This window comes from Terrapene carolina, unplaced genomic scaffold, assembly GCF_002925995.2.
Source record: "Terrapene carolina triunguis isolate 2854851 unplaced genomic scaffold, T_m_triunguis-2.0 Scaffold138, whole genome shotgun sequence".
NCBI lineage: Eukaryota > Metazoa > Chordata > Testudines > Emydidae > Terrapene > Terrapene triunguis.
In genome coordinates, this window is record NW_020664489.1 from 7,023,556 (window position 1) to 7,045,197 (window position 21,642).

Below are 21,642 nucleotides of genomic sequence, written 5' to 3' on the forward strand. Positions count from 1 at the left end.
GTAGGCTGATTTATTGCTGACTTAATTATTCTAGGGAATTCCCAAATTTCCATAGTTTATAAAAATTTAGAAGTTCATATTGAGGTAAATAAAGTAGTTCTGAAAATATTGGAGCCATTTGTTATGACAGTGGTTATTACTCTTAATCAATAAGAGCCAGAAAAAATAAAAATATTTGTCATTATCCCTTTGAAGAATCTGCCCCAGAGGTTCAACTCTTGGTATTGCCAGGTAGATTAGCAATTATTACTGTTGCTCATGTTTCTAGGACTTAATGCCCTTCAGCCAAAGGACTATGTTTTGAAGACACTTACTTTTATAAAAAGTAAAAACTCAGACGTGAACTTTAAAAGCAGCTCCAATAAATTTGTCATCCATTTGCTGGAACAATTGGAAGAAAGATGGAATAATGCAGAAGGATACAATGGTAATTCCCCATCACTAGTGCAAGAGTAATTTTGTTGCACACACAAGAAATCTCTTAAGGAAAGCGATAGGGTTTCTAGGAATAAATTTGAAGACAATTCCCTGTCTTGCAAATATGTTCAAATAGACGATATACAATATTAACTGTGAAGGGATGTTGTCTAACAAATTTTATGGTTACCTTTTAAAGTGTGTGTTTGCTTCAGCCCAGTTTTCATATTAACAGTGGATTAAAATAAAAGTGAAAAAATTCTGTTGAAAAGATGGCACTTTCTGCCCTTGTATTCCATTCACATTGTTACATGCATGAATTTAACTCAAAAAGTACGTCCTGAATCACTATGACTAGCACAGTGCTACAGACTTATGCCATTTTGGGTAATATGATTGGTTTTGAGATGAACAGCTGAAGGATGGCACAGAGTTGCAAACATGATGCTATACACAGCACTGTAAAGGTGTATATTCTGTACATTTTATATAAATGTAAAAACCACATGGAAAACATTCAACAGCACAATTTAGCAGAGGTATCAAGCACAAGGCCCAAGGGCCAAATTCTTCCCCACCCACACCCCTCACAAAAAGCAATTTTATCTGGCATGCAGAATGTGCGTTTGCCTCAGTTTTGTCAGGTTTATGACTACTGGCAAAGTATGCCTTGCTTCCGTATTCTTGTGTTACTCTCCCTTGTTGTTCCACTATATCCGTCTATCAGTTGGCAGGATGAAATGTATGTACATCTTAACTTCTCAAGTGCTGACACACAAAACTGAGTGAGAGCAGAGGAGAGCACCACAAATCTGGAGGTGATGGTGGAAAAAAATCACCACAAATCCTAATTATCTTTCCAACCCTTGAATCAAATGTATATGGCCCTTGGGTAAAATAGAGTTTGAAACCCCTAGTCTAGCATAATTATTTTATCTAATGCCCCAACTTAAAAACAGTTTGTATAAATCAATAATTTACACCCTTTGAATTGTTATTGCTTAAGCAAACAGTTCAGTGTAGAAATACGTTGCAGCTGTGCGTGACTTGGATGTGGATTAAAACAGATAGTGAAAGTAAAACTACACATGAATGTTGCATTAGACTCACACCCCAACATAACACATGTCAACAAAAAGGGCTGCAACAGGTACACAGCAGCTTAATGCCAACATCCTGAACCAACTCTGAAGACTCAAATGTTGCCTTAGATTTCTTGTCTAAAGTATATCACTTTTTTTTGTTTTGTTTTAAATTAAGGCAATGAAATGGCTACAGTTCCTAAAGTTCATTTTAGGGGAACAAAAATATACACCTTTTTCCTTCTGAACTTTAGGCAGCAGAATATAATGTAGAAACCTGTATTACATAAAACATGCAACATCAGGTGATGTAGAAAACCAAAACTAAACACAAGTTAAAAAAATACCATTTGGTGTTTTTCCCTTGGATCATAAACTCAATCTTCAGAGAGAAAAAATAAAGCTTCAATCAGCTACACGGTTGACAGTTTTGTATGTGTCTACATCATACTCTAATATGGTTTTCAGAAAAAAAAAAAAAATCTTTAAAAGTTTGTCCAGCCACTTATGTTTTAAGCTAATGGGGAAAAGGCACTATTTTTCACTGTGCCCATATCTGTTTGCACATATATGGAATTTTCTTTTAAATTTCAATTTTTTGTTCATTCTCTACAACATACAAGTAATGACAGATTGTGACTAACACAATAGCAGAAGCTGATTCAAAGTTGACCTCTCCTATTCAACTGTGTTATATCAAACTTCCAGGCTCTCTAAAATCTGAGATGGCTGCAAAGAACCCAGAAACAGGTACAAGGTTTAGTCAGCTTTCAGCATTTCTCAGTGCATTTTGCAGAAAGGGTCTAAATTAGGCATAGAGTTTTGTTGTTGTTTATTTTACACAGAGGAGTCCACCAACATTTGCCATAAATTCTTCTAAACTCTTTAGGAAGGCCATCTTCTGCTTACGGTCCAGTGAAGGAGGAGTGCTGCTTGCAGTAAGCTTGTTGAATGCATCTGCTAACCGCTGGTAAATGACTGGATCTTGTTGACTTGATAGTAATGTTTCAACTAGTTCTGAATATTCAGCCTGTTGAAGAAACAGCAGTGATTACTACAAAGGAAATAGAATACAAATATATCCACACACCTTCCTTTGTCAGGAGGAAAATTCCCACAAACTTTGTGGTGGAAAGTTATAAGTTGTTTCCAGAGATTTAGATAAGAATACCGAGTTACGAACTAGGTAAGACCTTCAGCCAGATCAAGTGGCTGCCTTGATAAAGCTCTAAAAGCCTTCAGCTCCAGTCACTGCGGTCACAATTTCAGGGTAACTGCACCTGTATTTCCCTCTTTCCCCCCCGTGGTCCACTCCAGGAGTGCCCAGTCAGGTCTCCAGCCACCACCTGTCTCTGGGCAAGGACCATTATCCTACTCCCTTCTGATGGGGTTTTATGGCTGCACAATTCCCTACTTTACACTGTGCTATCCCCACCAAGCCAGTCTACCTAAAGACTAACACCTGTGCTTTGCTTTCTCTCTAAGGGCTATGAACAATGTATGGCCAGCAACTACAAGTTATCACACAGCTCTTTCTAAGCAAGCACATGTATTCTTAAAGTAACCGTGTTACAGAGAAAACATTAAAACAACAACAAAAGTTCCTACATGCATGATAAAAGCTTACCAGAAATCACCCAGCAGTCTTATGGGGCCCTAATAGGCCAAAGTCTCTCCAAACCTTCTGCAAGGGTTGGGGGCTCCCTTTGAACAGAAGGTCTTTGCCCATTTTAAACCCAGCCTTTTTGAATCAAAAACCCCTTTCTGTGTCTGTTGGTCTGTGGAAAACCCCAGTTTGAACCAGTATATGCAAGCCTCCCCAGGGGTACCACCTCTCTGGAGGCGTTTACAACCTAAGTGATTCACCTTAATCAACCCCCACTGCTTTTGGTTCCTGGAGGAGTTGTAACTCTGCCCCCTGGAGCTGAATACAAGCCCTGGCCCACAGTGATACATAAACCATTCATTAACTTAATACAATAAGGTCTGCAAAGATATTGCAACATCTGTCACAACCAAAATTCCCTCTAAGCTGCGCGGCCACGCAGCAGCCTATTAAGTGCCGCACAGGCGCTCAGGGCTGCGGTGGGGAGTGATGCCTTTCCTCCAACCCCGGACTTGCCGCGGCAGAGAGAGGCGCCTCTCCCCCCACCAGCCCAGGTGTTGCTGCAGGGAGAGAGAGATGCGGGGAGTCCTCTCTCCCTGATGTAGCCCCCGGGCAGCCTGCACCCCAAACCCCTCATCCCCAGCCCCACCCCAGAGCCTGCACCCTCAGCCGGAGTCCTCACCCCCCCCCCAGACCTGAGACCCCTCACACACCCCAAACCCTTCATCCCCGGCCCCACCCCAGAGCCTCCACCCTCAGCTGGAGTCCTCACCCCCCTGCACTCCAACTCTCTGCCCCAGCCCTGAGACCCCTCCCCACACCTGCTACATGAATTTTGTTAGGTGCACCAATATGGAGGTGATGTGTCACACATCACCTCCATATCAGTGCACATAACAAAATTCATTCTGCACATGCGTGGGAAAATTTCAAGAGAACACTGGTCACATCCACCATTAACAACATTACAGCTGAGATGAGTGCAGGGCCATTGCTTTTCCTGCTTGTAATGAGTCCCCTCACACCAGACTGCTTCCTGATTCCCATTTCTGTCAGACTCATCCCCACAATCTGCTTCTCTCCCAAAGTCTTTCACTGCCTCCCCACCACTTTTCTTTCACACAAACTCATCCTCCATCCAGTATCTTTGGCATCCTCCAACCCCACCCTGCACCCTTTCCCTTTCCCTCCTAGTCTCATGCTCATTCATCTCCTCTACATACATATTTCTCTACCCACACCTGTAAAAAGAAACCTTAATTTTTGAATAAAGTAACAAAAAATGGCAACATGAAATGTGCAGTAACCTATAAGGAAATGCGTGACCTTACATTTGGAGCCTTCGTGTTCTCCATTCCCTATTCCCTCTTTTTTTTAAATCTTCATTTGTCACATCATGCTTAAGTAGATAACGAGCATCCTACACACTCTCTGCAAAGTGCCTACCACACCTTTGTAAGCTGCATGAAATAACTGCCATTTTCACCAGCACAGATCAAACATGAAGGCGAAGATATAAATAACATTTCTCACCAATGGTAAAGTAACAGCAATGAAACAGAGTTTGATAGAAAGCATTCCTGCTGTGCTACAAAAATATAAGCTAGCTTTGTCCAAACTCCCAACTATATGTATACAATTTTGTATGAGAGGTGCAAACTCCTTGGCTAAAACTCCATGTAGTGTTTTGCAGAGAACAGACTTAAACATTTTATTAAAGCGAATGTTAAAAAATTATACAATATACAGGTTAAGAAAAGAGTGTCTGTATATCTGGGTATAGTGTTTAGATTATCCACAAATACAAATTTTGTTTTAAAAGTCATAAGATACATATAATACATAATCAGCAATAACCCAAATTTAGGTGAATAAATTTAACAATACAGTTTAGATATTAGCATCCAAACATTTGGGTACATTACTCATAAAAAGTTATACAGAGAGTTGATTGTGAAAAGCAAATATATCAACAAGTGAAGATTGTCTCAGTAATTGAGAATTTAGGGTAGGTTGTCTGCTAAAAAATACAATCCATCAGGGAAGTATCTGAGTTACCTTCCTGTCTGTGCTTCTTATCGGCACTGCAGCTCATCTCTCCTGATGTTGCCTATGTCCGGTGATGTGTTCTAGGTAGATGTCTCTCAACCACCTGATGGCATCTGACACCATAAGTCGCCACATCAGCGGAGCATAGCACTGACCAATTCCACATTCTCTCAACACTCGCTCATTACTGGGATCCCATGCGCCCAGGCCTCTGACGATCAGCGCATGAGTTTGAACCTTGTAGCCCCTAGCTCTCAAGGTGTCAGCCAGAGGTGTATTCTCTGAGATCCAGGGGCTACGAGGTTCAAACTCACTCACTGATCGCCGGAGCCCTGGGCGTATGAGACCCCTACTACAACTCACATCATTCTTTTTCCTATACAGGCCATTTCCTCAGTTATCCAGTTAATCCATATTTCCCAAGTAAGAAACAGCTGAAAATTCTAGAAGAGTTATCACGAGAGACTAACACTTCAAATCTTCAAAAAAAGATTTGTAAATGCTGTTTTTGCCTTAAAATCAAATCACCAAACCAACCAACCAAAACAAAACAAACAAAAAACTAATGATGGTCTGGGCCCAAAAAGACACTTGTGGGAAAAAATGCCCTCCTTTCAGTGGAAAGGCATTAAACAAAAACTATGGAACACTGAAGACAGCCCAAATGACTGCTAGGAAGTGAAAATTACACTTCTGACTATCTCTAGGCTCATAGGGAAGGTTGAATTGGGGGAAGGAACGGAATTTATCTGGGAGAAGATTTTGGTCTTTTTAATTTTCTTTTGTTTGGTGCCCAGAAGGCTCATCAAATCCACCATCTTCTTTCAGCCCCATGGGGGACTGGATTGTGGGAAAAGAGGAGGATCAGAATTGCATGTTGTGGTTGCCACATTTTCTTCATTTTTTCTCTGAGTATGGAAAGTCTGTGTGTAACATACGACTCTGGACATCTCATTTACAATTTTGCCTTGCATTTCTGAACTTTTACATTATTTCCATATGAGTAAACTGCATTTCTGTTCAGGGTGAACAACTCAAAGGATGGCCTGTGGGGTCATGTCCAGTCGTGGCTATCTACAAATAAATAATGGGTATCACTAGGGAGAATAAAAATCCATCCTGAAAGTATTATGGAAAGAGAATTAAGACTAATAACTACATGTGCAGGACTGGACTAGTCAGTCACAGAAAAAAGGCTTATTCAGCATACCACTTAGAGTGGAGATTGTAAAAACACCTGAATCAATCAGAACACAGCTTTTTTTTGGAAGGGAGGATGTCATACCCTAATGTTAATATGGAACTGGACTTGAACAGAGAAGTGGTGGCTCACAAAGAAAAACACTTTTTCTTATAAAAGCAGTGAATTGCTGTAACAGATACAAAACACCTTGAGGAGCTGAGACTGGACACTCAGGCCACATGCAGACCAGCAGCAGTTTACCAGTACAGGAACATGGTAAACTTTACCAGCAAATGCTCATATGCACACAGCTATACCTGCAAAACTGTGCTTTGTATCAGAATAATAACCCACCCACCCTAGGTATAACTGCTTCGACCTTGGGGACTTCTGCCAGTCAGGGTCCAGGATCACACCTCCTCACGCCCCTGACCGACAGTGATGCCAGCAGAAGTCTGGAGTGTAGATATAGCCTGTACTGAGATATATCTATAATCTATATCTATCTATCTATATAAAATATAGTTGTACCAGTACAATCCCTATACTGGTATAGCTTATTCCCCTTCCCAAATGGGAATAAACTATATTAGAATAAGCACTTTTATATTGGTTTTACTGTGTCAACACTTGGGGGTGGTGGTGTTCCCATTATTAGTATAGTTAAAGTGGTATAATATGTGTATGTAAACAAGGACTAAACAAACAACCTGGTACAGTGACAAATTTTTTTGCTGCGACACACCCACATACGGGTGAATACCAGACTATCCACCATGTAAGGTTTTTAGTGTTTATTTTTGTATTATAAAAGTTATTGCTCCCCTCAGCGATATTTTTAACAGTCAGTCTGAGGCATGTTAACTGCCTGTTTTTATTCTCTCTTTATTCCCCACTACTTGGCTTTAAACAGGGCTCAGATTGAGCTAGTATGGCATACCAGCCTTGGTGTGCTATGCACAAACACACCTGAGTGGATTATATGCCTACACCCGAATATCAAAGAACGACAGATACAGAACAGGTAAGTAACTGTTTTCTCTCTATCACATATGCAAGTCATCAGAATGAGCCACGGCTCATGGTAGATTATGCTGATGTTTAAAACATGATTGTGTGTGTTCTCTGAGCACCACTGCGCTCCTTAGGTGGGGCTTGAACATATCCCTGAGATCTGCTGGACTCCTTGGGTTTAGCTCCTTCTTGATTGGGAGAGAAATAAATTGGTGATAACGTATTAACCCTAGATATTAAAAAATCGGAGGCACCCAAAATCATGAGTGGCTTAAAATCAAGAGATTATAAATTTTGGGGTTCATTTTGTTTGCCTTGGGTTTCTGAGCTTTTAGGGTGCACTTGGGTCACATTGTCAAATGTTTTTCTTCACAACCATGGAAGTTAGAAATGTACTGTTCTGTTTTTAATGAAGGCTGAAATTTCTCATTGTGGGGAAACAGACCAGGGGGGATCTCCTTTCTAGTAGCCCAAGCTCTGAGTCACCAGGCTCTAGGATGAGCCCTCCAACAGAAATCTGTTCTACTGATGGCCTCTGCCAAATACAGTCAGAAGTAGTAACAGAGGAGGGAATCATAAAGTCTGTTGGGAAACTAACTGTTTTAGAAATATGATAACCGCAAAATTGCTAGCTATTGAGACATTGTTTTACGGAAAGATAATCATCTTTGCTGCTACTATTGTTTGCAATAGTCTCTAATTCCAGCTATCTGCAAACCAGCCAATGATAGCTCTCTTTTAAGCGTCCCCCGAAAAGCCCCCCTTAGCCCTTGTCAAAATCCCCCGGAAAATGACATGTACCAAGTCTTAAGAAATGTACCCAAGCTAGGGCCAAGCACCACCCTTGCGGAAAACCACCGAATGTCCCCATGCCCAATTACACCCACTTCTCGGAACATTAAGAAAGAGGGCGAGGGGAGGAGGGAAGAGTGACCCCAACCCAACACCCCAGCTCGTGACCAACGCGTGTTCACCCAAAGCCCGGCTTGTGATTTGTCCCCAAGCTCGTGTCCACTATATGCCCAGCTTATGATTGGTTCTTAATTTCTTAACTAATGACGTATTAATTGTATCATGCTTGTGGTTTTAGTAAATAAAAGCAGCCTGCGTGCTGCTGTTCGGAGTGCCAGCTTCCGAGCTGCACCCCAGTGCGCACTGGTTTGTATTGCAATAAAGGCCTCAGGCTCTGAGTCTGTGAACTAAAATCACTGCATGGGTGATTCTTTCCACGACATCATGTAACAACTCGTCTCCAGGAGCTAAGCTTTAAGGAAAATATCAAATATTGGCAAGTGTTGGCAACCCTAACCAAGAGCTGGAAACAGAGTCCATAAGGACGGCATGCATGTCATGCACCTCCTTATGGCCCCTCTCTAGGCTATATAAGGGTGGTGGAACCCTGATTACCATCAGTTCCTTCACATCCCAGGGAGCTAGACTAAGTCTCCAATGATGAGGGGTGGGTTGTGGAATACACGTCAGCACCCACATATTGAAGAACAGTTACAGAACAGGCTTGAGAGTCCACCTAATTGGAATCGATATGAGCAAGCACTCGAAGAAGAAAAGGCAGCTACTCACCTTTGTAACTGTTGTTCTTCGAGATGTGTTGCTCATATCCATTCCAAACCCGCCCTCCTTCCCCTCTGTCGGAGTAGCCGGCAAGAAGGAACTGAGGGGGCGCTGGGTCGGCAGGGGCATATATCCAGCGCCATAAGGGCGCCACTCCAGGGGGCGCCTCAGCCGACCCACCGAGTGTTGCTAGGGTAAAAATCTTCCGACTATCGTGCACGCAGCGCGCGCAATATATAGTTGGAATATATATGAGCAACACATCTCGAAGAACAACAGTTACAAAGGTGCGTAACCGTCTTTTTCTCTGTGCTGGTATGTCCGATAACACAGGAGGTCAGCTGTACATCAGTACCCGCAGCAATTCCAGGTCCATCAGCTCCTTCAACTTTAGGACACAGTTTGCAAATGCTGACTGCCACGTTACTGATGAAGAAACAGGCACTGTCCATAGTCGGGGTATCAGCAGATAAAATGTCGACTACCGAATCCTCGACCTCCACCACCTCCTCCACCTGGAGGTTCATGTTTTGTGCCACCCTGCGAAGCAAGTCTTGGTGTGCACGGAGATCTATAGGTGGGAGGCCAGAAGAGGACGTACCCACCACCGCCTCGTCAGCCAAAGACGAGGAGGATACGCCCGGGACTAATGGGCCCTGGGGCAAGTCTTGCTGGGTGGGGGGTCCGGCTGCCCTAGGTCCACCATGCTAGGGGCATGGGCCTGAGCTGAGGGTAGGGCTGTTGCCTCCGAGCCCCTTGGGGGTGGAGGGGGCGACTGACAGTGGCCTCCGGGACCTGGGGTTCCGAGTGGGCAGAGCGAGAAGCCCCCGAGGGGACACCTTGGGCCTGATGGTATGCTCAAGGGGTCCAAAAGGACCATTGTGGGGGTCCCTGAGCAGGATCCTGCCCTTCGTCGTGACATTGGCTAGTGCCGTCCGCGTCTTGGTCATGGACGTGGTAGCCACTTTCCGCTTGGGACGACCTTGAGTTAGGGCGGGACGGCCAAGGTGGAGCCGCTCGCTCATGCTGGGTCGCACTGTCCTGCCCTGTCGCCTCGCACCGCGCAGATGGAGATCGGCACCGCGGTCTCGAGCGGTACCGCGACCTGGATCGGGACCAATGGTCGTATCGGTGCCGGGAGGCAGATCTGGATCTCGACGAAGATCTACAGGCGGGGCGGTGCTGGGATCGACTCCAAGTAGATCGGCGCCAGGGTCGGTACCGACCATACCGGGAAGATCTTCGTGAGGCGAAGCGGCACCGCGAGTGCGAACGGCACCGAGATGGTGATCGGTGCCGGGACTGCAAGCAGTGCCATGGAGAAGACCAATGTCTGGATCAGGACTGCGAACCTGGACTGGGACCGGGATCAGTGCCGACCCATCTCGCTCTGCGACAGAGGGCGCATCATGGAGGGCTTCCCTTTTGAGGGAACAGCCCGCACCAGCGGTACCGAAGGTTGTGACAGTCCTGGCTCAGTGAGCGCAATCAGGTTGCGTGCCGTGGAGAAAGTCTCCGGGGTGGAAGGTAGGCCAAGCTCAACCGCAGTACGCATCGGGGAGCTTATGTGCACCAGACTCAACGGCGCTTGTGGCACCGGAATTGACGGTGCCGGAGCCTTCGCGGGGCGGTCCGGCACGGGACACTGCTCCAAGGGGGGCACAGGCGGTGCCGGCAACTGTACAGGAGCAGCAGGTTGCTTGTGCTGCTTCTTGGGTCCCAGAGACAGCGAGCGGTGCCGTGCTGGTAGCGGTGCTGGAGACGTCCAGTGCCGGGAGTCTTTGCCGGTGCCGGGTCGTGAAGCTGTTGTTTCCAGTGCCGGAGGCGCGCTTTGGACCGACGGGGCCAGGTCTCGGCACGGAGCCGAAGACATTGGGCTAAGTGCCGCTTCCACAAGGAGCTGCTTCAAGCGAAAGTCCCGCTCCTTTTTAGTCCGAGGCTTGCGTGCCTTACAAACGTGGCACTTATCTGATTGATGGGATTCCTCCAGGCACTTCAAACAGGAATCGATATGAGCAAGCACTCTAAGAAGAATAAATCTGATGCTGTCAAAGGCTTGCGAGGTGATAGGTACCAAAAGGAACAGTGCCAGACAGCATACTCTGACATCCGTAGGTAATGGACTTGATAGCTCTCTCTCTCGAGTCAACGGTACGGTACCAGGATCCTCCCACCTCGTTACCGGGGAGACATAGGTTGATGGGTCTTGATGTCGCTGACAGCCTTTTCTGGATGAAGAGGACGATCAATTTCTCTTTGATTTCTGATGGCGCTGATTAGTTTTATGGGTCTTCTGGGGAAGGTGAACAAGCCCTTTCTCTTCTCTTCAGGAAGAAAGGAGAGCAGCAGAATACGGACCCTGGACTTCAGAAAAGCAGACTTTGACTCCCTCAGGGAACAGATGGGCAGGATCCCCTGGGAGAATAACATGAAGGGCAAAGGGGTCCAGGAGAGCTGGCTGTATTTTAAAGAATCCTTATTGCGGTTGCAGGAACAAACCATCCCGATGTGTAGAAAGAATAGTAAATATGGCAGGCGACCAGCTTGGCTAAACAGTGAAATCCTTGCTGACCTTAAACGCAAAAAAGAAGCTTACAAGAAGTGGAAGATTGGACAAATGACCAGGGAGGAGTATAAAAATATTGCTCAGGCATGCAGGAGTGAAATCAGGAAGGCCAAATCACACTTGGAGTTGCAGCTAGCAAGAGATGTTAAGAGTAACAAGAAGGGTTTCTTCAGGTATGTTAGCAACAAGAAGAAAGTCAAGGAAAGTGTGGACCTCTTACTGAATGAGGGATGCAACCTAGTGACCAAGGATGTGGAAAAAGCTAATGTACTCAATGATTTTTTTGCCTCTGTCTTCACGAACAAGGTCAGCTCCCAGACTACTGCACTGGGCAGCACAGTATGGGGAGAAGGTGACCAGCCCTCTGTGGAGAAAGAAGTGGTTCAGGACTATTTAGAAAAACTGGACGTGCACAAGTCCATGGGGCCGGATGCGCTGCATCCGAGGGTGCTAAAGGAGTTGGCGGATGAGATTGCAGAGCCATTGGCCATTATTTTTGAAAACTCATGGCGATCGGGGGAGGTCCCGGATGACTGGAAAAAGGCTAATGTAGTGCCCATCTTTAAAAAAGGGAAGGAGGAGGATCCGGGGAACTACAGGCCAGTCAGTCTCACCTCAGTCCCTGGAAAAATCATGGAGCAGGTCCTCAAGGAATCAATTATGAAACACTTAGAGGAGAGGAAAGTGATCAGGAACAGTCAGCATGGATTCACCAAGGGGAAGTCGTGCCTGACTAACCTAATTGCCTTCTATGAGGAGATAACTGGCTCTGTGGATGAGGGGAAAGCAGTGGATGTGTTATTCCTTGACTTTAGCAAAGCTTTTGATACGGTCTCCCACAGTATTCTTGCCGCCAAGTTAAAGAAGTATGGGCTGGATGAATGGACTGTAAGGTGGATAGAAAGCTGGCTAGATCGTCGGGCTCAACAGGTAGTGATCAATGGCTCCATGTCTAGTTGGCAGCTGGTTTCAAGCGGAGTGCCCCAAGGGTCGGTCCTGGGGCCAGTTTTGTTTAATATCTTTATTAATGATCTGGAGGATGGTGTGGACTGCACTCTCAGCAAGTTTGCAGATGACACTAAACTGGGAGGCGTGGTAGATACACTGGAGGGTAGGGATCGGATACAGAGGGACCTAGACAAATTAGAGGATTTGGCTAAAAAAAACCTGATGAGGTTCAACAAGGACAAGTGCAGAGTCCTGCACTTAGGACGGAAGAATCCTATGCACTGCTACAGACTAGGGACCGAATGGCTAGGTAGCAGTTCTGCAGAAAAGGACCTAGGGGTCACAGTGGACGAGAAGCTGGATATGAGTCAACAGTGTGCTCTTGTTGCCAAGAAGGCTAACGGCATTTTGGGCTGTATAAGTAGGGGCATTGCAAGCAGATCGAGGAACGTGATCATTCCCCTTTATTCGACATTGGTGAGGCCTCATCTGGAGTACTGTGTCCAGTTTTGGGCCCCACACTACAAGAAGGATGTGAAAAAAATTGGAAAGAGTCCAGCGGAGGGCAACAAAAATGATTAGAGGTCTGGAGCACATGACATATGAGGAGAGGCTGAGGGAACTGGGATTGTTTAGTCTCCAGAAGAGAAGAATGAGGGGGGATTTGATAGCTGCTTTCAACTACCTGAAGGGGGGTTCCAAAGAGGATGGAGCTCGGCTGTTCTCAGTGGTGGCAGATGACAGAACAAGGAGCAATGGTCTCAAGTTGCAGTGGGGGAGGTCTAGGTTGGATATTAGGAAACACTATTTCACTAGGAGGGTGGTGAAGCACTGGAATGGGTTACCTAGGGAGGTGGTGGAATCTCCTTCCTTGGAGGTTTTTAAGGCCCGGCTTGACAAAGCCCTGGCTGGGATGATTTAGATGACCTCCTGAGGTCCCTTCCAACCGTGATATTCTATGGTTCTATGATTCTTGGGGTAGAATCAGAGTCCAGGGGTCCACTGGAACTACCATAGAAGTAGACGGTGTCAGAGAATGGCTGGCCGAACGATCCAACGAATACCCTGGTGCCAAGACAGGCTTTGTAGCCTGTTCCATCAGGTGCTGTTTCAACTGAAGGTCTCTGAAAATCAGTTTTAACTTTTTCAATGAACATTAGATACTGCTCCTTACCATAATGTGTTCCTCACCAAGACACAGTAAGCAGCATGTGTGCAGGTCACTATAAGGAATAGAGGCCGCACATGATGCCTGGTGCTTAAAACTCGGAGAATGCTGCATAACCTACTACAACTAACTAAACTAATGTTACACTACACTACACGACTGGTACTAACTGCTACTAACTATTTACACTACCAACTCTCAGTAAGTAGCTGTGACACAGGAAATAAATTGTGAGGAGAGAACTGCAGAGGGAGCTCAGACTTAAGCCACTGGTGGTAAGAAGGAATAGGGTAGGGATTGGTGCACCGCCATCCTTATGTAGCCTCAAGAGGGGCCACAAGGAGGTGCAGGATGTGCACACTGCCACAGTGGGTACTGCTGCAAGGGGAAAAGTCTCCAGCTCCTAGCGAGCTAAGTGTAAACACACTTGAGTGGACTACGTCTGCAACCACTCGAAGAACCATCACCTTTTTTTCCCGCCCTCTCAATTTGACCCCAGCTGTAAGATTCCAAAACTGATTTAGCAACTGTTTGAAGAGACAAGAACTGCTGGATACTCATGAGAGAAAAACCTAGACTTCTGACCTTAAGGAAGGTGGGAGCAGAAGAAAGGAGTAACAGGCTAAACAGACAACATGAGAACGGCAGAACATTTTTTTCCATAGAAAGGTGTTTCAAGAAAACTGGATTTATGTCAATGTGAGCACAGGGGGAGCCATAAAACCTAAGTAATACAAGTCTTTGTATAGTGATTTAAAAAAGTTAATATGGGACAAATTTGTAGTGTGGAAGATAAGAAATTTTCCACAGAACCACTCTAGGCACATGTGTTATTGTATTCCTAGAACCATTAAGTTAATACATATCTAGAAATAAAATTAATCAGACCCTTATTTAATTTTAACAACCATTCCAACTATGGAAGCCAGGACAGAAGTCCCTCTGGAGTTAAATTTGCTTCACAGCTCTACAACGTGTATTGGCAAAAATCTGATCAGCAAATTTGATACATTTTGGTTCTACAAAGATGCTGGATGACATGGTGAACATTCATGGAATAATATAGATCTGTCAAAATGCTAATGAAAAATCAATAGGGAACAAGTAAAGATTGACTACAATGAAGCCACGTACCGAGGGAAAGGCATATAAACTGAAAATCCTACCTCTTCTGATATTATTTAAGTTTCTTCCTATGTCTTACTTGCACAGGAAAAATAATTAATTGCTGCCAAATACTGTCCTATAACTATTTCATTTCAACTAGGTATACCAGTAACCTTAGCATTATTCTGCGTGCAAAATAGCTTTTGAACATTGTTTAAAAATGGGAAAATAACACCATACCTGATGCAAACACACTAATGTGTAGAATGCTTCACCTGCTGCAGTTGTCATCTCTGTATTGTGCTTTTGTAGTACCAGCATATCAAAGACCATCTGAAGTGATAAAACAAATTAATTATCTAAAATGCAGACTGTTAGGCTGCCACTATGTAACAAAGTAGAAGGGGAAATCTTGTTTAGGAAGCTAAAAGGAGCAGACCTATTGAAGACCGCTTCCTGAAACAAGTCTAAGTCCTTTATGGATCTGGGGAGAATATGAGTTATTGAATAAGGATTTCTGGAAATATTTATAGTTTATGCTTTTAGAGCTAGAAGACATCGGAGGACTATTACTGTGTTATTTAAATGTGACTTCTTTACAGTGAAAAGGGCATATTTACTAAGTTTGTCTTTGGAAATGTTTTTTGGTACATTAGCTTACAATGGGGATTTTCTGAGGAGAAGATTTGATTATTAGAAAAGGGGAGAAACACTACATTTTCTTGAACAAATAGAAAGAGGAGTATAGATTCTATTGTGAATTAACTGTCTATTAAGAGGTACACTGACATACCAACAAACACTGTAAAAGGTGCAAACTGTAGGATAACCATGTCCTTGTCTTCACAAAAATTAAACACTCTTAATATTCTCTTAATTTGTAACAGTCATAAATGATCTTTTATTTATATGTTAATTTTATGATACAAGAGAGGAAAGATTCAAAAACTGGGTATGTTTAAAATGACTGAGGGGGGACCCAATAACAGTTTTCAAATATATATGGGCTGTTATAAAGGGGACAGTGATCAATTGTTCTTCGTGTCTCCTGATGGTAGGACAAGTAGCAATGGGCTTACTGTGCAGCAATGGAGTTTTAGGTTAGATATTAGGAAAACCTAAGTATAAGAATAGTTAAGCATGAAACAGGATTCAAAGGGAGGGTTGTGGAATCCCCATCATTGGAGGTTTTTAAGAAAAGGTTAGACAAACACATGCCAGGAATGGCCTAGGTATATTTGGTCCTAGCTCAGCACACCAAACTGGACTAGATGACCTCACAAGGTCCCTTCTAGACCTACATTTTTATGATTCTACAAACAAGGAGAAGAATAAATGAAAGGTTTTGCTCTTCCAGAATAAAATGGGGAACCCATTCATCAGGTCTGTGAAAGATGTTGTGACTTTGGAGAATCCTAAGGTTCAATGAAAACTAAGTGGGTGAGGGAATGACTGAAGGGGGTGGAAGTCAGAGAATTTAAGGTAGAAATTTAGAGAAGGGATTGAAAAAACAAGTACGTCCAGCTCTATCAAACTTTATTTAAGGCTCGTTGTTCACTCTCTCAGCCGGACTGATGTCAATGAGCCTGCTATGAGAAAATTAAGATTCCAAGCAAGACTTAGTCTGTGCTGAAAGAGTAAGGTAAGAGATTTTTCATTAAACATTTAACCCGGGGTTAAGCACACAGATTTTCCTACCAGCCAGCTCATGGCTAGAGGCAATTGGCTGCTCCCAATTTACACTAAGACCCAGCTAAACAAGATGGAGCAGATAGTCCAGAACAGTAGACACTTAACATGACACTGGATTGAGAACCTATGTAATTTTCTTTAAATAGAAGACCAACCAGAGCAGCATCCTCTTCTTTTCTTGTTTTAGTAATCATCTATTCCATTTTCCCTACCTATTCCTGTTGCTTCTTGTCCACTCCATCCTTCAGCTTACAAGCAACCTTGCCCATTCTGTTTTAGTTCTTTGTGTCATCTACTCAGACTTCACAGTGATTCTTACTAAAGTCCTTTAAGTTTCATTTTGAAGCCCAGGCACATAACACAAAAACATGAGCTACTGACTGAAAAGTCCCAGGTCTGCCACTGATTTGGCATGACTTTGGGCAAGTTGTTTCTCTTCTCTGTGCCTCTATTTCCCCTTATACCTTTTGTCGGTCTTGTCTTAATAGACTAAATTCTTTAGGGCAAGGACCGTCTCTTATATTGTGTTCGTATAGTGCTTAGTCTAATGGGGCCTTGATCTCAGTTGGGGCCTCTAGAAACCACTGTAATACAAATAACAAAATATGGCAGCGTAATTTGCAAATAGACATTTTACCTTAAGAAAGTGCCTTGTTGCTAGAAATAGTGATGAGTCTGTTTCCTGTGCTTTTGCACACTGTTCTGCTAATGGTGTTAAAGCTTCCAGACAGAGTTGGCAAACCTCAGAACTCATCCTGATAATCGAAGTGTCAAAGAAAAAGCATCAAAGAATAAGTCAGATTTTCTTTTTAAGTTGTGGTAAATTTCTAAACAGCATCATTAGAAAATGTTTTAATGAGCACATGTCCCAGGACTTTATTTATTTTTACTAGAGTGCTTTAACAAAAAGATAGGAATCTATTGCATCTTTGTTGTCCTCTTTTATTGGCTTTTACACTGTAAAATAGTTCTGTCATCTGTGACCTGACATTTTCAGAAACAGTCCCTTATGGCCAAGCTTCTCATCTGTTTTTGACACCTGCTGTAGGTTAGTGAAAATGGTACTCCCTATTATAAAGGGAGAGCCCACTGGCAATATGACAGGAAATACTCTGGAGCCAGCCCAGTAGAACAGCAGTAGTATTTTGCATTACCAGCTGAGAAACTAATTCAGGAATAGCTTTGGGATACCACCTGAAGGCTTATGAAATCAGATTTTCTGTGAGATGAAATAGTAGGGAGGAGGCAATAGAAGTTGCCAGCAAGAACACACACACATTAAACCACTTAAATGCTACATTAAAGAAATGTTATGGGTCTAATTAAATTCAGTTAAGGCTAGAAACTCAGCTGACATTCCAATAACTCCAATAATAATAAAACAGAATGCAAGGGCAAAATTGAGAGAGGAAAACAACTATAACACTACTATTATATAAGCAGAGATAAACAGAAGGAAAAAATAGAAAAAAGTAAAGAAAGTTAAAATTTCTAAATTTCTTCACACACACACACACACACACACACACACACACACGGAAAGGCATTTTTAAGTTGGACACCCATTCATTGTAAAGGATACGACGACATCCCTAACTCCAATGAGTACATTAGGCTCTTAAAAAGGTCTTCTGGAAGCTGAGGAATTTTCTCAGGAAATATCTCACAGATGAAGGTGATTAATTTGTAGTACTGATTACACAGAGATGGAAACTGTCAAAAGAAATATATTGGGAATTTTAGATTCAAACAGTTCTGTTTTAATACTGCTCCTAAATTTCTGTGGAACAAAGAGACAGGACTGAGACTGATGCACTCTGCTGAAAAGAAAGGTAATTATTAGCAGATACAAACTTCAATGTTACGGTCCTCAGCATATTGCCATTCCATTCATTTGATTTTTCTGGTCATATACAAGAGCTATGCATATGACATGAAAGCCTTAAAACGCATCCCCCTGCCCCCCCCAGAAAAAATCAGCATTATCCTAGTAAAGAAATATAAAAGTAACGATCAATCACAAATGCAAAATATATAATATTATGTGTTTTTCAAAATGTGAATAGTTTTAATAATTGTCAAATATGGATAAGAGCAAAGTAAAAAAATCAAACTTTCACGAGGCAAATGACAAAAGAAAAGCCACAGGAGAAAGGACCCACGATGGGAGAGAAAGCTGACAAGTGAATGAAGAGCAATGCAGACACTTTTTAGATCATAATGCATTGCCCAAGAAAGTGCATGAAACCACACAGTAGGCAATTATGGAATAACCTGCCTATAGAGCAAGTTTCTTCCTATCCCCCATCAATTAGTTGTTGATTTATGCCATGCAGCATGAAGATTTAGATCCTTTTCTATCCTATCTAATGTTACAGTAAATATTCTCATTCTCCATATAAATGTCTAATCCTTTTTTGAATTCTATGATAAAATCTCAACTCAATTCAAAATAAGAAGACTTGTGGCAGGACTGACTTTTTAAAAAAGGACAAACTTTGTCTAGGTCCTCCATGTATAACTCTCTTCTTAGGTTCTCAGGGGCCAGAGAAAAATTCCTTGCATATACAGTAAAATAAACCCTAGAAAATGCATTGTATTTAACTGCCAGGCTACATAAACCGCTCTAACAACTTCAAAGTTTAGAAACCATCTAAAAGCTTATATATCTTTATAAGAAGTTTCCACATTTATTATGTGCGCGCACGTATATACCGTACATATATGTTAAAATATACTTACTTTCAGCAGATCCTGTGACATTAATGGCAGAACTAGATTAACCCCATATAAGACTACATCTGCTGCTGACACCGATCTATTTGCAGCTTGTCCTGGCTCATGTCCTCTAAATACTTCATCTATAGAAAACATATAAACCTTTACTGTTAACATATTAAATGTAAAAGGAGAGATCAGACATACTGAAGTGTCTCATTTTTATGCAAGAGGCCAGATTTATAAATTAATAATAAATATATAATAATAATTAATATAAATACCTGGATAGATAGATACAATTTCCTTTTGTTCTGTGCCTTCTGCACAGAACTTTCTAGGACTTGGTAAAGCTTGAACATTGGGTTTACATTTTTTAGCTTATCTAAAAAACTGTTCAATATAGTTAAATTATATCTGGCATATCAGGTTTTCAACTGATTCAATTTTAAATAGCAGAGATCATGAAGAAAAAAAAGACTGGGATATACAAGAGAAAACTTAACTAAACCATAACTACATACCACAGCGCCTGCTCTGCGAATTGCTGAGCATCTACACATCCCCCTGAAGTGCTGCAGAATCAGGGTATAGTTTAAAACAGAGACATTTCAGAATCAAGCTCTTCTATCACATGCTGAAATGTCTCTGTTTTAAACTATATCCTAATTCTGATTTAATTGACCTTGTTTTTGATAACTACCATTGCTTTATTTCCAGATTAGTAGCTTGTTCTAGTTCAGATTTCAAGTTGTTCAGTATACAAACAATGCAACAAGAACAATGGCCCATGAATTATATGCATTCTTCCCTCAGCTACCAGAGTCTGAATATTAAATGCTATCTCAGAATGTGGAAACTAGAATCTCTAATCTCCACTCTTATATTACTTGGATAATTAGTTCTCTCTCTCGCCACAATAGTTTTGCTAGTTTTTAAAAAAAAATCAATGTAAGATAATGCCTCAAAAGAAAATTAGCTTATTTTGCAGCCAATCATTTTTGCTCAAAACCACCCAGAGTAGTTCACCAATACCTGAAGCTTTTCATCTCCAATTCCTTCATACCTGTATCACTGAAATCTATAAATTCTTTTGACAGAAGGTTAGTAAGAAGCTCCATAATAAGAAGAAGATCCTGGTATTGGTCCTCTTCTGCTGTAACATCTATTCGCTGCCGACCTAAATTATTCTTGGAATATACTTGAAGTAGAGTCAGGCAGGCCTCATACAAATTCATGGCTTTGGACTGCAACAAAGAAACAAATCGGGAAGTTAAATATGTTACATACTATATATACACTAGCATATTTAATATTGACTTTTTAGTGCTGCTTTTGATGCTGCTTGGCTGACAATACACCAGTGATTTTGATTTCTTTTCTATGATCTGTTACTATTTAGTGTAATAGCTACACATAAAAGTGTTAAGGAAATAGATATTCCTTACATAACGTAACTAGCTAGCCCATTTACTCATGTACCAGTGACTACAATACTTTAGTAATATAACCATACTTTTGGTAGGTTACCCCAAACTTAAAAAGAAAATTTTAAATCAGGAGTCTATATATAAAATGGTTTTGGACAGGCTGACATTTCTTGCCAAACTCATGAAATTGTTCAGAATTGCAGATTCAGAATCTCTAGGGTCTTGTTCACACTAGCACATTTTGTAGCTTTAATCCACCATTATGGCAGATCCAATGGTGGTAGCTAGGGTTTGTCTGGATTAGGGAAATTTGCATAGGTATAACTACACCAGTGCAAAGTCCTAACGTAGGTACACTGGACTGGTAACTTACTAAGGTAAATCACACCAGTGAAAGCCCTGTTTAGCACCAATGCGGTGTCTCTACATTAAGAGTTTGCACCAGAAGTTACACCAGTGGCAAGTTGCCCTAGACAAACCTTCAGAGAAAGTTAAACATGGTAAAAACACCCTGAGCTGGACTAATGATGAATTATAGGTAAATTTGTTAATGTATGCATAGTCTAGCTGTACTTTTGGGTTACCTTTTCAGAGACAATATATGCACTCTCACTTATAGACAAGGAAAGATTATTTAGTACATCCAAAAGTTTTCTGAATGATATAAGAGGCAGAACTGTGGGATGCTCTCTCTTTTTCCAGTCTCCAGTCAGTGTGCTTGGGTTTTACTATAGCAGAAACCTGTAAATGGATTTGCTTGTTTTATCAAATCTGTTTTCCTTTAAAGAGGTCTATTTCCTTTTAATAACATATCTGTTTCAGTGAATTATGCTCTTTAATGGATTATATAAAAAATAATTTAGCAGATGCATGATTTTAAAAGATCAATGAACCTTTTGATGTCTACGTTTTAAATACGTTCACTCCTTTAACAGGCATACATTTAAGAGGGCTCAGCTCTACAATATTTCTTCCTATTCAGCATTTAAAATCATTGTGGTTTACTTGATTTAGAGACTAGGATCTTATTTTGCATGTGCGTGCACACACACACACACACACACACACACACACACACACACACACACAC

At 42.2% G+C, this 21,642-nt stretch overlaps 1 protein-coding gene across 1 annotated transcript in view; it reads right to left on the minus strand.

The window, feature by feature from the left end:
* Nucleotides 1–543: 543 nt before the first annotated feature.
* Nucleotides 544–21,642, minus strand: part of XPO4 (exportin 4) — a 152,945-nt gene continuing 131,846 nt past the window's right edge. The window contains exons 18-23 of the mRNA XM_024216939.2: nt 20,189–20,369; nt 19,147–19,265; nt 17,987–18,117; nt 17,042–17,159; nt 14,953–15,045; nt 544–2,529 (exon numbers count right to left, since the gene is read on the minus strand). Coding sequence (XP_024072707.1) covers nt 2,332–2,529; nt 14,953–15,045; nt 17,042–17,159; nt 17,987–18,117; nt 19,147–19,265; nt 20,189–20,369 — 840 coding nt within the window. The 3' untranslated portion in view covers nt 544–2,331. The remainder of the gene's footprint in view (nt 2,530–14,952; nt 15,046–17,041; nt 17,160–17,986; nt 18,118–19,146; nt 19,266–20,188; nt 20,370–21,642) is intronic.